This window comes from Denticeps clupeoides, chromosome 18 (genome assembly GCF_900700375.1).
Source record: "Denticeps clupeoides chromosome 18, fDenClu1.1, whole genome shotgun sequence".
In the NCBI taxonomy this organism is placed as follows: domain Eukaryota; kingdom Metazoa; phylum Chordata; class Actinopteri; order Clupeiformes; family Denticipitidae; genus Denticeps; species Denticeps clupeoides.
Genome location: NC_041724.1, coordinates 2,944,980 through 2,961,513, shown reverse-complemented (window position 1 = coordinate 2,961,513; position 16,534 = coordinate 2,944,980). Strand labels below are relative to the sequence as shown.

At 42.1% G+C, this 16,534-nt stretch overlaps 1 protein-coding gene and 9 non-coding genes across 10 annotated transcripts; 1 reads left to right on the top strand and 9 right to left on the bottom strand.

Annotated features, from left to right (window-relative positions):
• Positions 1-432: 432 nt before the first annotated feature.
• Positions 433-572, bottom strand: LOC114768690 (U4 spliceosomal RNA). Its single transcript, XR_003743121.1, has one exon. It is a non-coding gene; the product is annotated as a U4 spliceosomal RNA (small nuclear RNA).
• A 698-nt stretch (positions 573-1,270) lies between these two features.
• LOC114768689 (U4 spliceosomal RNA) lies at positions 1,271-1,410 on the bottom strand. Its single transcript, XR_003743120.1, has one exon. It is a non-coding gene; the product is annotated as a U4 spliceosomal RNA (small nuclear RNA).
• A 682-nt stretch (positions 1,411-2,092) lies between these two features.
• On the bottom strand, positions 2,093-2,232 carry LOC114768687 (U4 spliceosomal RNA). The gene has a single exon (XR_003743119.1). It is a non-coding gene; the product is annotated as a U4 spliceosomal RNA (small nuclear RNA).
• Positions 2,233-2,930: 698 nt separating this feature from the next.
• On the bottom strand, positions 2,931-3,070 carry LOC114768686 (U4 spliceosomal RNA). The gene has a single exon (XR_003743118.1). It is a non-coding gene; the product is annotated as a U4 spliceosomal RNA (small nuclear RNA).
• Positions 3,071-3,768: 698 nt separating this feature from the next.
• Positions 3,769-3,908, bottom strand: LOC114768685 (U4 spliceosomal RNA). Its single transcript, XR_003743117.1, has one exon. It is a non-coding gene; the product is annotated as a U4 spliceosomal RNA (small nuclear RNA).
• A 698-nt stretch (positions 3,909-4,606) lies between these two features.
• LOC114768684 (U4 spliceosomal RNA) lies at positions 4,607-4,746 on the bottom strand. The gene has a single exon (XR_003743116.1). It is a non-coding gene; the product is annotated as a U4 spliceosomal RNA (small nuclear RNA).
• Positions 4,747-5,437: 691 nt separating this feature from the next.
• LOC114768678 (U4 spliceosomal RNA) lies at positions 5,438-5,577 on the bottom strand. The gene has a single exon (XR_003743110.1). It is a non-coding gene; the product is annotated as a U4 spliceosomal RNA (small nuclear RNA).
• A 699-nt stretch (positions 5,578-6,276) lies between these two features.
• Positions 6,277-6,416, bottom strand: LOC114768683 (U4 spliceosomal RNA). The gene has a single exon (XR_003743115.1). It is a non-coding gene; the product is annotated as a U4 spliceosomal RNA (small nuclear RNA).
• A 690-nt stretch (positions 6,417-7,106) lies between these two features.
• LOC114768647 (U4 spliceosomal RNA) lies at positions 7,107-7,246 on the bottom strand. The gene has a single exon (XR_003743092.1). It is a non-coding gene; the product is annotated as a U4 spliceosomal RNA (small nuclear RNA).
• A 4,843-nt stretch (positions 7,247-12,089) lies between these two features.
• On the top strand, positions 12,090-13,788 carry LOC114768180 (alpha-2Da adrenergic receptor-like). The gene has a single exon (XM_028960332.1). The coding sequence runs from the start codon at positions 12,386-12,388 to the stop codon at positions 13,619-13,621; it is 1,236 nt and encodes a 411-aa protein (XP_028816165.1). The 5' UTR covers positions 12,090-12,385; the 3' UTR covers positions 13,622-13,788.
• The last annotated feature ends 2,746 nt before the right edge of the window (positions 13,789-16,534 follow it).

The following is a 16,534-nucleotide window of genomic DNA, read 5'->3' as shown; positions in this document are numbered from 1 at the left end:
ACATGTCTGGCCCCGCCCAGTAATGAATGAAGCCATAAGATGATAGGGGGAAGGGGATAGCTGGGTAACTATTCATTCCGAATCAAATGCAGCAAATAAAAACTCTGTTAAACTATGTGGCATACATTGCACACTGAAGCACCTCTTAAATTATATCTTGAAAAACATGATATCATGTAAGCATTCAACTTAATGAATGCCATGAAATGACGTGAGGAAATTTGGTAACTGCGTAACTGCGTATAATTCCCAATTCAATTGCAGAAAAAAAGAAAACTTGCATAGCAGGTGACATACATTGTGTGCTAAGATCCCTCTCTCAATTACATCTATGAAACAAATGATCTCATTAAACTTTTCAACTCAATGCACTCCATTCACACCAAGTGCTAACAGCTTGGAGGTCACGTTTATTTTTTCACCAGCAAACGGTCTCCAAAGAGACTGGCAAAAATTGTCTTAGCCGATTGTATTTCAAATCGTCCAGACGGGAATTGGGTAAAGTTTTCAACTAGCAAAAATCACGCCTCGGATAGACCTCATAGGCTACGATACTGCTACTGCGAAAGAATAGTCTTTAGACTGTCAAGAATCAGTGGCTATAATGTCAGAGACTGTTACCGCCAATGGTGTGCTGACCGATTGATTTTCCTTTTTCTTTGCATCTACACATTACCAAAACAGTCAAAGCTGTAAGAGGTTTCTGTGCTTCTTTTGATGTCACTGTAAACAATCTACATAAGATGCTAAATAAGATGCCACCAAAAAAAAATAAAATTTTTAACAGCAAAAAATTGTAAACGCCCAACAAGGCAAAGTGGAAGAGTTGTATGACTTCACATGTCTGGCCCCGCCCAGTAATGAATGAAGCCATAAGATGATAGGGGGAAGGGGATAGCTGGGTAACTATTCATTCCGAATCAAATGCAGCAAATAAAAACTCTGTTAAACTATGTGGCATACATTGCACACTGAAGCACCTCTTAAATTATATCTTGAAAAACATGATATCATGTAAGCATTCAACTTAATGAATGCCATGAAATGACGTGAGGAAATTTGGTAACTGCGTAACTGCGTATAATTCCCAATTCAATTGCAGAAAAAAAGAAAACTTGCATAGCAGGTGACATACATTGTGTGCTAAGGTCCCTCTCTCAATTACATCTATGAAACAAATGATCTCATTAAACTTTTCAACTCAATGCACTCCATTCACACCAAGTGCTAACAGCTTGGAGGTCACGTTTATTTTTTCACCAGCAAACGGTCTCCAAAGAGACTGGCAAAAATTGTCTTAGCCGATTGTATTTCAAATCGTCCAGACGGGAATTGGGTAAAGTTTTCAACTAGCAAAAATCACGCCTCGGATAGACCTCATAGGCTACGATACTGCTACTGCGAAAGAATAGTCTTTAGACTGTCAAGAATCAGTGGCTATAATGTCAGAGACTGTTACCGCCAATGGTGTGCTGATTTTCCTTTTTCTTTGCATCTACACATTACCAAAACAGTCAAAGCTGTAAGAGGTTTCTGTGCTTCTTTTGATGTCACTGTAAACAATCTACATAAGATGCTAAATAAGATGCCACCAAAAAAAAATAAAATTTTTAACAGCAAAAAATTGTAAACGCCCAACAAGGCAAAGTGGAAGAGTTGTATGACTTCACATGTCTGGCCCCGCCCAGTAATGAATGAAGCCATAAGATGATAGGGGGAAGGGGATAGCTGGGTAACTATTCATTCCGAATCAAATGCAGCAAATAAAAACTCTGTTAAACTATGTGGCATACATTGCACACTGAAGCACCTCTTAAATTATATCTTGAAAAACATGATATCATGTAAGCATTCAACTTAATGAATGCCATGAAATGACGTGAGGAAATTTGGTAACTGCGTATAATTCCCAATTCAATTGCAGAAAAAAAGAAAACTTGCATAGCAGGTGACATACATTGTGTGCTAAGATCCCTCTCTCAATTACATCTACGAAACAAATGATCTCATTAAACTTTTCAACTCAATGCACTCCATTCACACCAAGTGCTAACAGCTTGGAGGTCACGTTTATTTTTTCACCAGCAAACGGTCTCCAAAGAGACTGGCAAAAATTGTCTTAGCCGATTGTATTTCAAATCGTCCAGACGGGAATTGGGTAAAGTTTTCAACTAGCAAAAATCACGCCTCGGATAGACCTCATAGGCTACGATACTGCTACTGCGAAAGAATAGTCTTTAGACTGTCAAGAATCAGTGGCTATAATGTCAGAGACTGTTACCGCCAATGGTGTGCTGACCGATTGATTTTCCTTTTTCTTTGCATCTACACATTACCAAAACAGTCAAAGCTGTAAGAGGTTTCTGTGCTTCTTTTGATGTCACTGTAAACAATCTACATAAGATGCTAAATGCAAAGCCACCAAAAAAAAATACAATTTTTAACAGCAAAAAATTGTAAACGCCCAACAAGGCAAAGTGGAAGAGTTGTATGACTTCACATGTCTGGCCCCGCCCAGTAATGAATGAAGCCATAAGATGATAGGGGGAAGGGGATAGCTGGGTAACTATTCATTCCGAATCAAATGCAGCAAATAAAAACTCTGTTAAATTATGTGGCATACATTGCACACTGAAGCACCTCTTAAATTATATCTTGAAAAACATGATATCATGTAAGCATTCAACTTAATGAATGCCATGAAATGACGTGAGGAAATTTGGTAACTGCGTAACTGCGTATAATTCCCAATTCAATTGCAGAAAAAAAGAAAACTTGCATAGCAGGTGACATACATTGTGTGCTAAGATCCCTCTCTAAATTACATCTATAAAACAAATGATCTCATTAAACTTTTTAACTCAATGCACTCCATTCACACCAAGTGCTAACAGCTTGGAGATCACGTTTATTTTTTCACCAGCAAACGGTCTCCAAAGAGACTGGCAAAAATTGTCTTAGCCGATTGTATTTCAAATCGTCCAGACGGGAATTGGGTAAAGTTTTCAACTAGCAAAAATCACGCCTCGGATAGACCTCATAGGCTACGATACTGCTACTGCGAAAGAATAGTCTTTAGACTGTCAAGAATCAGTGGCTATAATGTCAGAGACTGTTACCGCCAATGGTGTGCTGACCGATTGATTTTCCTTTTTCTTTGCATCTACACATTACCAAAACAGTCAAAGCTGTAAGAGGTTTCTGTGCTTCTTTTGATGTCACTGTAAACAATCTACATAAGATGCTAAATGCAAAGCCACCAAAAAAAAATACAATTTTTAACAGCAAAAAATTGTAAACGCCCAACAAGGCAAAGTGGAAGAGTTGTATGACTTCACATGTCTGGCCCCGCCCAGTAATGAATGAAGCCATAAGATGATAGGGGGAAGGGGATAGCTGGGTAACTATTCATTCCGAATCAAATGCAGCAAATAAAAACTCTGTTAAACTATGTGGCATACATTGCACACTGAAGCACCTCTTAAATTATATCTTGAAAAACATGATATCATGTAAGCATTCAACTTAATGAATGCCATGAAATGACGTGAGGAAATTTGGTAACTGCGTAACTGCGTATAATTCCCAATTCAATTGCAGAAAAAAAGAAAACTTGCATAGCAGGTGACATACATTGTGTGCTAAGATCCCTCTCTCAATTACATCTATGAAACAAATGATCTCATTAAACTTTTCAACTCAATGCACTCCATTCACACCAAGTGCTAACAGCTTGGAGGTCACGTTTATTTTTTCACCAACAAACGGTCTCCAAAGAGACTGGCAAAAATTGTCTTAGCCGATTGTATTTCAAATCGTCCAGACGGGAATTGGGTAAAGTTTTCAACTAGCAAAAATCACGCCTCGGATAGACCTCATAGGCTACGATACTGCTACTGCGAAAGAATAGTCTTTAGACTGTAAAGAATCAGTGGCTATAATGTCAGAGACTGTTACCGCCAATGGTGTGCTGACCGATTGATTTTCCTTTTTCTTTGCATCTACACATTACCAAAACAGTCAAAGCTGTAAGAGGTTTCTGTGCTTCTTTTGATGTCACTGTAAACAATCTACATAAGATGCTAAATGCAAAGCCACCAAAAAAAAATACAATTTTTAACAGCAAAAAATTGTAAACGCCCAACAAGGCAAAGTGGAAGAGTTGTATGACTTCACATGTCTGGCCCCGCCCAGTAATGAATGAAGCCATAAGATGATAGGGGGAAGGGGATAGCTGGGTAACTATTCATTCCGAATCAAATGCAGCAAATAAAAACTCTGTTAAACTATGTGGCATACATTGCACACTGAAGCACCTCTTAAATAATATCTTGAAAAACATGATATCATGTAAGCATTCAACTTAATGAATGCCATGAAATGACGTGAGGAAATTTGGTAACTGCGTAACTGCGTATAATTCCCAATTCAATTGCAGAAAAAAAGAAAACTTGCATAGCAGGTGACATACATTGTGTGCTAAGATCCCTCTCTCAATTACATCTATGAAACAAATGATCTCATTAAACTTTTCAACTCAATGCACTCCATTCACACCAAGTGCTAACAGCTTGGAGGTCACGTTTATTTTTTCACCAGCAAACGGTCTCCAAAGAGACTGGCAAAAATTGTCTTAGCCGATTGTATTTCAAATCGTCCAGACGGGAATTGGGTAAAGTTTTCAACTAGCAAAAATCACGCCTCGGATAGACCTCATAGGCTACGATACTGCTACTGCGAAAGAATAGTCTTTAGACTGTCAAGAATCAGTGGCTATAATGTCAGAGACTGTTACCGCCAATGGTGTGCTGATTTTCCTTTTTCTTTGCATCTACACATTACCAAAACAGTCAAAGCTGTAAGAGGTTTCTGTGCTTCTTTTGATGTCACTGTAAACAATCTACATAAGATGCTAAATGCAAAGCCACCAAAAAAAAATACAATTTTTAACAGCAAAAAATTGTAAACGCCCAACAAGGCAAAGTGGAAGAGTTGTATGACTTCACATGTCTGGCCCCGCCCAGTAATGAATGAAGCCATAAGATGATAGGGGGAAGGGGATAGCTGGGTAACTATTCATTCCGAATCAAATGCAGCAAATAAAAACTCTGTTAAACTATGTGGCATACATTGCACACTGAAGCACCTCTTAAATTATATCTTGAAAAACATGATATCATGTAAGCATTCAACTTAATGAATGCCATGAAATGACGTGAGGAAATTTGGTAACTGCGTAACTGCGTATAATTCCCAATTCAATTGCAGAAAAAAAGAAAACTTGCATAGCAGGTGACATACATTGTGTGCTAAAGATCCCTCTCTCAATTACATCTATGAAACAAATGATCTCATTAAACTTTTCAACTCAATGCACTCCATTCACACCAAGTGCTAACAGCTTGGAGGTCACGTTTATTTTTTCACCAACAAACGGTCTCTAAAGAGACTGGCAAAAATTGTCTTAGCCGATTGTATTTCAAATCGTCCAGACGGGAATTGGGTAAAGTTTTCAACTAGCAAAAATCACGCCTCGGATAGACCTCATAGGCTACGATACTGCTACTGCGAAAGAATAGTCTTTAGACTGTCAAGAATCAGTGGCTATAATGTCAGAGACTGTTACCGCCAATGGTGTGCTGACCGATTGATTTTCCTTTTTCTTTGCATCTACACATTACCAAAACAGTCAAAGCTGTAAGAGGTTTCTGTGCTTCTTTTGATGTCACTGTAAACAATCTACATAAGATGCTAAATGCAAAGCCACCAAAAAAAAAATACAATTTTTAACAGCAAAAAATTGTAAACGCCCAACAAGGCAAAGTGGAAGAGTTGTATGACTTCACATGTCTGGCCCCGCCCAGTAATGAATGAAGCCATAAGATGATAGGGGGAAGGGGATAGCTGGGTAACTATTCATTCCGAATCAAATGCAGCAAATAAAAACTCTGTTAAACTATGTGGCATACATTGCACACTGAAGCACCTCTTAAATTATATCTTGAAAAACATGATATCATGTAAGCATTCAACTTAATGAATGCCATGAAATGACGTGAGGAAATTTGGTAACTGCGTAACTGCGTATAATTCCCAATTCAATTGCAGAAAAAAAGAAAACTTGCATAGCAGGTGACATACATTGTGTGCTAAGGTCCCTCTCTCAATTACATCTATGAAACAAATGATCTCATTAAACTTTTTAACTCAATGCACTCCATTCACACCAAGTGCTAACAGCTTGGAGGTCACGTTTATTTTTTCACCAGCAAACGGTCTCCAAAGAGACTGGCAAAAATTGTCTTAGCCGATTGTATTTCAAATCGTCCAGACGGGAATTGGGTAAAGTTTTCAACTAGCAAAAATCACGCCTCGGATAGACCTCATAGGCTACGATACTGCTACTGCGAAAGAATAGTCTTTAGACTGTCAAGAATCAGTGGCTATAATGTCAGAGACTGTTACCGCCAATGGTGTGCTGACCGATTGATTTTCCTTTTTCTTTGCATCTACACATTACCAAAACAGTCAAAGCTGTAAGAGGTTTCTGTGCTTCTTTTGATGTCACTGTAAACAATCTACATAAGATGCTAAATAAGATGCCACCAAAAAAAAAAAAAATTTTTAACAGCAAAAAATTGTAAACGCCCAACAAGGCAAAGTGGAAGAGTTGTATGACTTCACATGTCTGGCCCCGCCCAGTAATGAATGAAGCCATAAGATGATAGGGGGAAGGGGATAGCTGGGTAACTATTCATTCCGAATCAAATGCAGCAAATAAAAACTCTGTTAAACTATGTGGCATACATTGCACACTGAAGCACCTCTTAAATTATATCTTGAAAAACATGATATCATGTAAGCATTCAACTTAATGAATGCCATGAAATGACGTGAGGAAATTTGGTAACTGCGTATAATTCCCAATTCAATTGCAGAAAAAAAGAAAACTTGTATAGCAGGTGACATACATTGTGTGCTAAGATCCCTCTCTCAATTACATCTATTAAACAAATGATCTCATTAAACTTTTCAACTCAATGCACTCCATTCACACCAAGTGCTAACAGCTTGGAGGTCACGTTTATTTTTTCACCAGCAAACGGTCTGCAAAGAGACTGGCAAAAATTGTCTTAGCCGATTGTATTTCAAATCGTCCAGACGGGAATTGGGTAAAGTTTTCAACTAGCAAAAATCACGCCTCGGATAGACCTCATAGGCTACGATACTGCTACTGCGAAAGAATAGTCTTTAGACTGTCAAGAATCAGTGGCTATAATGTCAGAGACTGTTACCGCCAATGGTGTGCTGACCGATTGATTTTCCTTTTTCTTTGCATCTACACATTACCAAGCTACCTTAACCTACCTGCTCTTCGGAGGGTACCAATTGGAGGCAACTTTGAATGCTGAATGTTTTTTTTTTTACATTTACATCACCCCGGTCAGACTCAAGCTGAGGCTGTTCGTGTGATGGCGTACCCCCACCCGTAGTAGCTCCAAAAGAAAGAAAGGAAAAATAATAAAGCAAAACAACAAAAGTGGTGCTCTGCAGGGAGGCCATTGCCACAGCAAAGATCCCAAGAGACACCCTAACTTACCGGATATACGATTCTGATCACAAACACCAAACCAGGGGGAAAAAAAACATGGATGAGCCCCCATTTTGTCACGCTCCTAAGTCTAGCGGTCTAAGAGGGTTCTAACAGGTACAGGATGCTAACATGTACAATAAATACAGCAGACTCAGGACAGCTAACCAACATCAAAAAAGCCAAAAGAAAGCTATGTTTATTGCATCTCCCCAGACGGGAAATTTCCCACCACAATTGGCGTTACAAACAGGATCCACGTGAATCCGCCAGGACCTGACCGGAGGGGCTGATCCATCTCTAAAACCTAGTTTTAGAGTTTCAGAGTGACTGGGGCTGCGGTCAGCGTCCTTGGCCGATTCCGCCGGGAGTTTCCTTTTTTTTGTCGTCTGGGGACACGAGTCCGGTGAGTTAAAATATTCCACCTCTCAAACATTTAATTAGAATCTAGAAGATTATGAAATACAAAATCAAAATGATAAGATAAATAGCATATTTGCTATATTCTGTAGTCAGTTGAATTGATCCAATCAAGGGGGTGTCACTTTTCTTATTTGTTAAAAGTCCTGTTTAAAGTACCGTGAGCCGATCTTGGAGATCGAGTGTGAAATAAGGCCATGAGTTAAGAGCGGATTTTCCGTGAATCAAGACCGCCGCCGATTGTGCGAGATGTGCGTGTGAGTTACTATTGGAGTCATTGTTGGATGTACTGTTACAAGGTCCATGTGAATGTACATATAACTCTATATCTTGATTGATATACCTGGTGTTGATTTTTATTTAAAATTTAGTTTTTTCATTATTGTTTCGCCTTTAGTTTTGAGTTTATATTTTTATTTCAGTACAACTGTGATGAGTTACCTTAAACCCTTGATGGAGTGGTATACTTTGATGTTTCTGGTTGAATATGTTACGTTACCTTGTAATTTTGCATTAATTTGCTGCATACTTTTTAATAACTTTTAGAATCATTTATTTTATCCTTTGATTTTTGTGTTATTATGTAATTATGTACTCCTCAACTTACGCACACATCATATACATTTTTGTGCCTATAGTACATTTACATTTACATTTACAGCATTTATCAGACGCCCTTATCCAGAGCGACTTACAATCAGTATTACAGGGACAGTCTCCCTGGAGCAATTTAGGGTTAAGTGTCTTGCTCAGGGACACAATGGTAGCAAGTGGGATTCGAACCCGGGTCTTCTGGTTCATAGGCGAGTGTGTTACCCACTAGGCTACTACCACCCTAGTATAGTAGTTATCATTAATCAACTCAAAAAATAAATAAAAATAGTGTGGAAGGAAATTTAGTAGGCCCAGACACTCCACGAAATTTAGCAGGCCCAGACACTCCACGTGTTTCACCTTTGGTTATGGAACAGCCAGAAAACAACTGTATCTCACTTTAAACCTTGGTGATGTACAAGGCTAAGATGTTTTTTAAACAAGCGTCCTTGTCCAGGCGCCGATGACAAAGCTGGCATGATCCTGTCTTCCAACCCTTCATTACCATAATGGTATAAATATGCTTGTGAACTTACTAATGGGGGGAGTTCTCTTGCGAGTTCCCCCCATGGCCATGGTAAAATAAACTTGGATAATCAATTCAATTGACTTCCTTTATTGCAGCTCCCCAGACGGGAAATTTCCCACCACATTAGTGGCAAAAACTTTTGGAAGATAGTGGACAGACATGATCCATAGAAAGAGAAAGTGAGGAGAGAGTTAGTGACCATTTCCAGTGGTAAGGAATAGAATGAGTCAGAGTTTGTAAGATGTGAAAAACTGAAGGAAGATACAGAATCTTTGATAAAATGTGTAATTAAAGCTGCTTGTGTACAATAACTTTTCTCAAAATATGATAATTTGAAGCTGCTGGTACAACACTTCAACATTTATGATCTTGCAACAAATTAACAAATTTTTAAACAAGTTTTTCAGTTTAAAGCACACTAACAAACATACACTACTTCTTTTATGTTTCGAAAACATTATCTATTATTTCACTCTTTTATTTTGCACAGTGGTATTTGCACTTTACTTTGCACCTTCATTATTCAATATACTAGTTTAGTGCTGTCTGTCTTCTTGTTGTTTACATATTTTGTTTGCTTTTAATGTTATTCTGGCGCTGTCTGTGTCCCATGTTTGAACTTTACGTTGCCAAGTTTATCTGCGTCAGGCACGTGCACTTTGTCAGTATGTAACTTTGTTTAAATGTTACATGTAGCACCAGGTTCCAGAGAAACGTTTCGTTTCAATATATATTGTCAAATATCTATGTAAATGACAATAAACTATATGAATTTGTCATACTTTTTTCTACATACTTTATAAAAATGTGATTCAGCAAAGTTTAGCTAAACCTGAATTTGAACAATGATCTATGTTGTCCATTAAGTGTTTCACAGACAGTTCACCAGAACCTTGTGCCTCCTTTGATCATATTCGAAATTGTCTAGATAGGTAAGTGTTCAACCAGAAGTCACACTTTTTTTGCTCTTTTAAGCTTTTTTGCTCATGAGCCTACAGTCAGTATATTTTTTTACTTTTGCAGCTTTTGCTCCTTTTTTTCACAGGTTGTCATAATTTTTCGGTCACTAGAGGGCATTGGAAACCAGACATTTATTTTCAACAACATACAGCAACCTTCAGCAGTAACTATATTTCTTTGTTCATTTGAGATGTACTTTGCTTCCATCCTGACACTTATTTCAGGATGGAATACAGAGCCATACGACTGCAGTACTGTTGTTACATAACCTCTAGTTTCAAGAATTTTCTACATTTTAAAATGTGCTAGGTGTATTTCTTTTCTGTACCCTCTCCTGGAGGGTTTCTTCAGTCTGGTGTAACTCCTACAAGAGATTTAATGAGCTGTACATGCTAGGTCAGCCTAGATTTCCTCAAACTGTGCCGATTTAGTGCCATGCTCAACTGGTCTGGTCTTATGAATGTCAAGTCTGGTCATGTCAATGCTTAACGCCAGATTTCAGTCACTGAGCTGTTGCAGCACACATGCTGATGTTCTATTCTTGATGACCTGGATAGAGGAATGGTGGAAAACCTGTAAATATAAATACGCCATAGACTGAAAGGTCTTATATAATGTAACCATAAATTGTGTATTCTTTCAGGGACCATCTTCTGTGTCTCTGTAGTGATGCTGTGGTTTGGACAGGTCCCCTGTCCAGACATTGTTCTTGCCTAGGGCCCAACAATGCCTGGGAAAGGGTCCAGCTTCCCAGCAAACCTGACATGGACAAGCAGGTTTAGAAAATGGAACAGGTGGTCATTTTGGTACATAGTCATTGTGTTTTGCCATGAATGAGAAGATCAGAGCCCATTCCTGAGGCACAGGTCCAAGTAGTTGGCACGTGGCTACTGGGAGACTGGAGTGGAGGCCACCACTGCCCAAAACTTGTATTGCGTTGGCCGGAAATCAAACCCGGCTCAACTGCTATTCCACCAACGCTCACGGTGAGAGCATGGGCGCAGTCACCCACTAGCAGAAATTATGCAGTCGAGATTCCCACACTTGAGGAATTTGCAGGGGTCAAACCACTCATTGTTGTCTACTTTGTGCGTCACCACACTCTACATGAAACTCAATTGCACCATTTGGCCAAAACTTACGGGATTGCATTCGGCAAGACAACTGAAGCACTACATTAAGGGATCTGTAGTTTGTGTTTTAAGTGGCCCACGGGTTGAGAGTTTGACGCCTATGTGTCACATCATGTATTGATTGGCTGTAAAGTAACATGAGTCAAAAACATCATGTACCATGTTGTGTTAAGACAATAAGTTATCCATGAACCAAAGTGGTAAAATTATTGTACATAATGGGAAGTTTGGAATCATTTATTGTACAGAAGGTCAAATTATTGTACAAATATTATCATTATTGTACTTCTGGCAACACTGAGAACGTGGGTAAACTCCCTCGCTCTGCGTTTGCTGAGCTCTGTAACCCCACCCCTCCCCTGCCCCGCTCTCTCATATAAATTTCAGCAACCTCGGGCAATAGCCGGCTCCTTCTCGACCACTAGACACAGAGGTCCAAACCATCCGGGCATGGTTTCAAGAATATAAAGAAGAGTTTAAGTTTCCCCAGATCTCAATCTGATCCGTGAAGGCCCCTCCCCAAATCTTACATGATGTTAACGTCTTTGTGTCAAATTCCACAAGATATCTCCAGAAGTCTGGAAGAGTCCAGGCCTGGAGGGGTTAGAACTTTTTTTTGTTGTTGTTGTGTGTGTGTGTGACATGATAGGGACCTGCACAATTTCAGCCAGGTAGTTTAAAGCTGGTAGTTTTAATATGTAAGATGTAACATTCCCATGCATTTTAGTCATTCAAGTAATGGAAATCAACCCTATACATATTTACTATTAAGATACTTTCCCCAGCCTTTCCCTATCTCGCGTGAATTTTAAGAATGGGCCGGTCTTAGGAATGATGTCATCTCCCTCGCAGAGCAAACACACTCCAGCTCCTGCTGGTCTGCGGGCTGGTATGGAGGAGCGGCGCGCCCGCGTAACGCCGAGCCGAACTGCGCGCCGGAGCCGGGAGCGCCACGGCACGGGACGATGCGCCGGGCGGGGCGGGAGGGTGGCTCCGAACCCGAACTTCTCGGCCCCTGAACCCCGGATCTGAGTTGAGAGGAGGCGCGCGCGATGGCGAGCGCGGACGTCGGGACGCGGGGAGGTTTTACGCACGCAGCCGACTCATGATCGACGGGGATTTGCGGATCGTGGAAGGGCACACCAGGATGCGCGCGCGATGGATGTAACTCAGCTCGCCACGCGTGGCTTCAACTCTACGGAAGACGAGAACGTCACCGGCGCGGCGAGACCCTTTCCGCACACCGAGTTGGCGGCAGCCTTCATCATCCTCGTCGTCATCGCTGTCATTTTGCTGACCATCGTGGGTAACGCGCTGGTCATCGTGGCCGTTCTGACCAGCCGGGCGCTGCGCGCGCCCCAGAACCTCTTCCTCGTGTCGCTGGCATCGGCCGACATCCTGGTGGCCACGCTGGTGATCCCCTTCTCCCTGGCGAACGAGGTGATGGGATACTGGTACTTCGGCAGCACCTGGTGCGCGTTCTACCTGGCCCTGGACGTGCTCTTCTGCACGTCGTCCATCGTCCACCTGTGCGCCATCAGCCTGGACCGGTACTGGTCGGTGACCAAGGCGGTGAGCTACAACCTGAAAAGGACCCCGAAGCGCATCAAGTCCATGATCGTCGTCGTGTGGGTCATCTCGGCGGTCATCTCCTTCCCCCCGCTCATAATGACCAAGCACGACGAGCTGGAGTGTCTGATAAACGACGAGACGTGGTACATCCTGTCGTCCTGCCTCGTGTCGTTTTTCGCCCCGGGCTTCATCATGGTGACGGTTTACTGTAAAATATACCGCGTGGCCAAGCAGCGCTCCTCCACGGTGTTCGTGGCCAAGAACGGGCTGGAGAGGCAGCCGTCCCAGTCGGAGACGTGCTTCGTCCGGAAGGACAAGGCGGAGACGGACAGTCCGAGCAGCCACAGCTCGGGCAGCAACCAGCGGCAGGAGGAGCTGGACGACATCGACCTGGAGGAGAGCTGCGCCTCGGACAGCAAGCCGAGGGACCCGCGCTTCTCCAAACGCGCGGGCGGAAACGCGCGGACCAAAACCCGCGCGTCGTGGGCCTGCCAGCGCGCCTCGCAGCACTTCCCCGAGGCGCACGGCCGGCGGCTGGCGGCGTCCAAGTCCAAGGTGGCGCAGATGCGCGAGAAGCGCTTCACCTTCGTGCTGGCGGTGGTGATGGGGCTGTTCGTCCTCTGCTGGTTCCCCTTCTTCTTCACCTACAGCCTCCACGCGATCTGCCGGGAACGCTGCACCATCCCCGGCGCGCTGTTCGACGCCTTCTTCTGGATCGGCTACTGCAACAGCTCGGTCAACCCGATCATCTACACCATCTTCAACAGGGACTTCCGGAAGGCTTTTAAGAAAATTGTGTGTTTTACCCCAAAGCGCACGTAAAGAGTGCTGTCCATCGTTACAACGTTTTGTTATTATAATGATTGTTTTCTGTGAATGTGGATTATTCGGATGTAAACATGATAGTGGTGGTTATTAATATATTAATGTACACAAGTCGCTTTTAAAATGTGAACATTTTTTTACATAAAGACAATTCAGACAAGCAATTCTTTCTGAAAGTGAAGTGATTGTCATTGTGATACACAGCAGCGCAGCACATTGTGATACAATGAAATGTGTCCTCTGCATTTAACCCATCACCCTTAGTGAGCAGTGGACAACCATGACCGGCAGCCGGGGAGCAGTGTGTGGGGACGGTGCTTTCCTCAGTGGCACCTCAGTGGCACGGGATCAGGATTCAAAACAGCAACCTTCTGATTACGGGCCACTTCCTTAACCAATTGGCCACCACTGCCCCATAAGGAACTGTGGAGAATGCAGGCAATAGTACGCACCTTGTGGACTGACTCAAGAGATATTAATTATTCAGTGTGGACACGGAAATGATCACATTTCAGCAACAATTAACTATTAACACCCGGGTCAGTTTTACTCACTGATGCTGCTGGCAAGTGTCATTCAGTGGAAATGAACTGAGTGAAAGGAGTAATTGAACTCTCAGGTGTTTTAGGGCCATGGCTCTCCGTGGTGCTGAATAGTAACTGCCGTAGTAATTGCAGCGATATATCAAAGATTTAAGATTTTGCATGGAAGTATTCGTCTGCGCAGTGCCATATATGGAGTGTTCAGGCACAAGAAGATTTAATCTAAAGATCTGCAAGGTTCTATGAGTCTATACATAAATCTTCCTGTGATGAATGCATGGCAAACATTTACATTTACATTTAGTGCATTTATCAGACTCCCTTATCCAGAGCGACTAACAATCAGTAGTGTCAAGGACAGTCCCCCTCTGGAGACACACGGGGTTAAGTGTCTTGTTCAGGGACACAATGGTAGTAAGTGGGGTTCGAACCTGGGTCTTCTGGTAGGCTACTACAAACCTATTCTGCTCCAGGGGTGGGAAGTGGAAATGGACCAGTGTGAGTGGTCAGTGTTGTTTTTCGGATGTTAATCAGTAACACTATTGTTTAATTAACACAGGCCGAGGTAAACACCAGGTCCAGCGGCAGACCGGGAGAGAATGAGAAGCTATTGTCCAAGCCTTTGTAGGGGGTCAATGCTATTTTTAACTACAGAGGAATTTCTCCAAAGTCCTCCTGTGGCCAGATTCGGCCAAGTGCCAGAAACATGAAGCTGATGTGTGCTCATGGTTCAGGGTTCAATGCATGAGAACCACAAGACCTCAGCATGCCTTTGGTTTTAAGAAGCAGGCGTGGTAATCAAAAGCTCTCCAGTCTGGAAGGAAAGGCCATCCATCCATCCAGGAGACATGCAAACTAATTACAGTATTTTAGGCAGATGTCCAATGAAGGTCGTCTTCGGGCAACACTAATGTTAACTTGAAACTTCATGCATGCAATAGTGCAAGAATAGATATAAAATTAACATAAAAAAAACATTTGTCATTTTGAAGCTCACATGCATGGCCCAAAAGAATCAGCAAAACTATTTCTATTTGTTAATAAAACTATTTGTTAATGTTTTTGTGTTGGTTGCATTGTGCAACCTTCTGTTACAGCTAAAGCATGAAAAGGAAAGTCCCCTGTCAAATCTCCTACCTCCATTTCAATTACGTTTTTCAATCAGCGACTCCACGCCAAGAAAATGGAAGGCAACACGTTCAATTAGTTTTGTTTGCATTGTCCTGATCTGGCAGGTAATCAGGCGGTTCCTGTTACAGCATTCGCCTCCCGGGAGCTTAATCTTAATAACCCCCCCAAACCAAAGGCTCTGGCCTCCTTCAGGTTGTCATTTAAGTTTCTCAGGAGCGGCACTCCTTTCTCATATCAGCAGTAAACAACGGGAAATGAGGGGAGTGGGGCTGACCTGTGGCCTCCCTCTCTCTCTCTCTCTCTCTCTCTCTCACTCTCCATCCTAAAATAATGAGCGCTCCAGACCAAAGAGGCATCTGATAATAACGGCATGGGGGGGAGGAGAGGGAGAGTTAAAATTACGTCTGTGGCCTGCGTTACATGCATGTACGCGCACAGGAGCTTGAGAACAACAGGATGGACGAACATGAACCACAGGAAGAGGTTCAAGGTCGAACGCCACTCTTTTAAAGACCTGTCGCAAGAACACATAGTACACTATTGCATTTGAAAATCCTTTTCAAACTCAAATCTCAGCGTAACTGTAAACGACGGCATTTATACAAATGACGGCCCGATCTGAGCCATGAGCTGGACTGGACTCCATGAGTGGTTGAGGTAGAAAGGAGGTCTCCTGGGGGATGTTTGCGGAAGGCTCACCCGGTAATCTGCAGGAGACGCTTTTCAGCGACAGCTTTAGAAAATCGCTCCGATTCGTGAAGCTGTTTCCAGAGGCTGTGCAGTGAGCGTTGGACGGAGATAAAACAGTCGGGGGGAAAAAACGAAGCTGCAGCAAATTAGAGCTAAATGTTGTTTATTTAATATCCCACGCCGCTCCGCTCAGTGTGCCGAGTTAGGGTTACAGAAAAGAGAGCAGAACGAGCGATTTTCTAAAGAGGGGAACTCTTTATTTCCAAATATTTCCAACAGAACATGCATGTGTGTGGGGGGGTAGCTGGACATTACAGCATGCAGCCTTGTCATTGGATCATTTCTAATTTTGTATGAACACAGCAAAAACCTGGCAACACACACACACACCTTGGTTTAGGTGGAATCAAGAGTTATATATACCCAATATCAAAGGCAGGTTCTTTCAACAACTGAAATAAATATTCGTCCTTTTAATCTTAAAAAAAAAAAGGATTAAAAAAAGAACACATCATGACCACGTTCATACTTCAGGGCTTCCAGACAG

What these genes read in the sequence shown, in the direction of transcription:
- LOC114768180 (XM_028960332.1), top strand. Translation starts at nt 12,386, where the DNA reads ATGGATGTAACTCAGCTCGCCACGCGTGGCTTCAACTCTACGGAAGAC.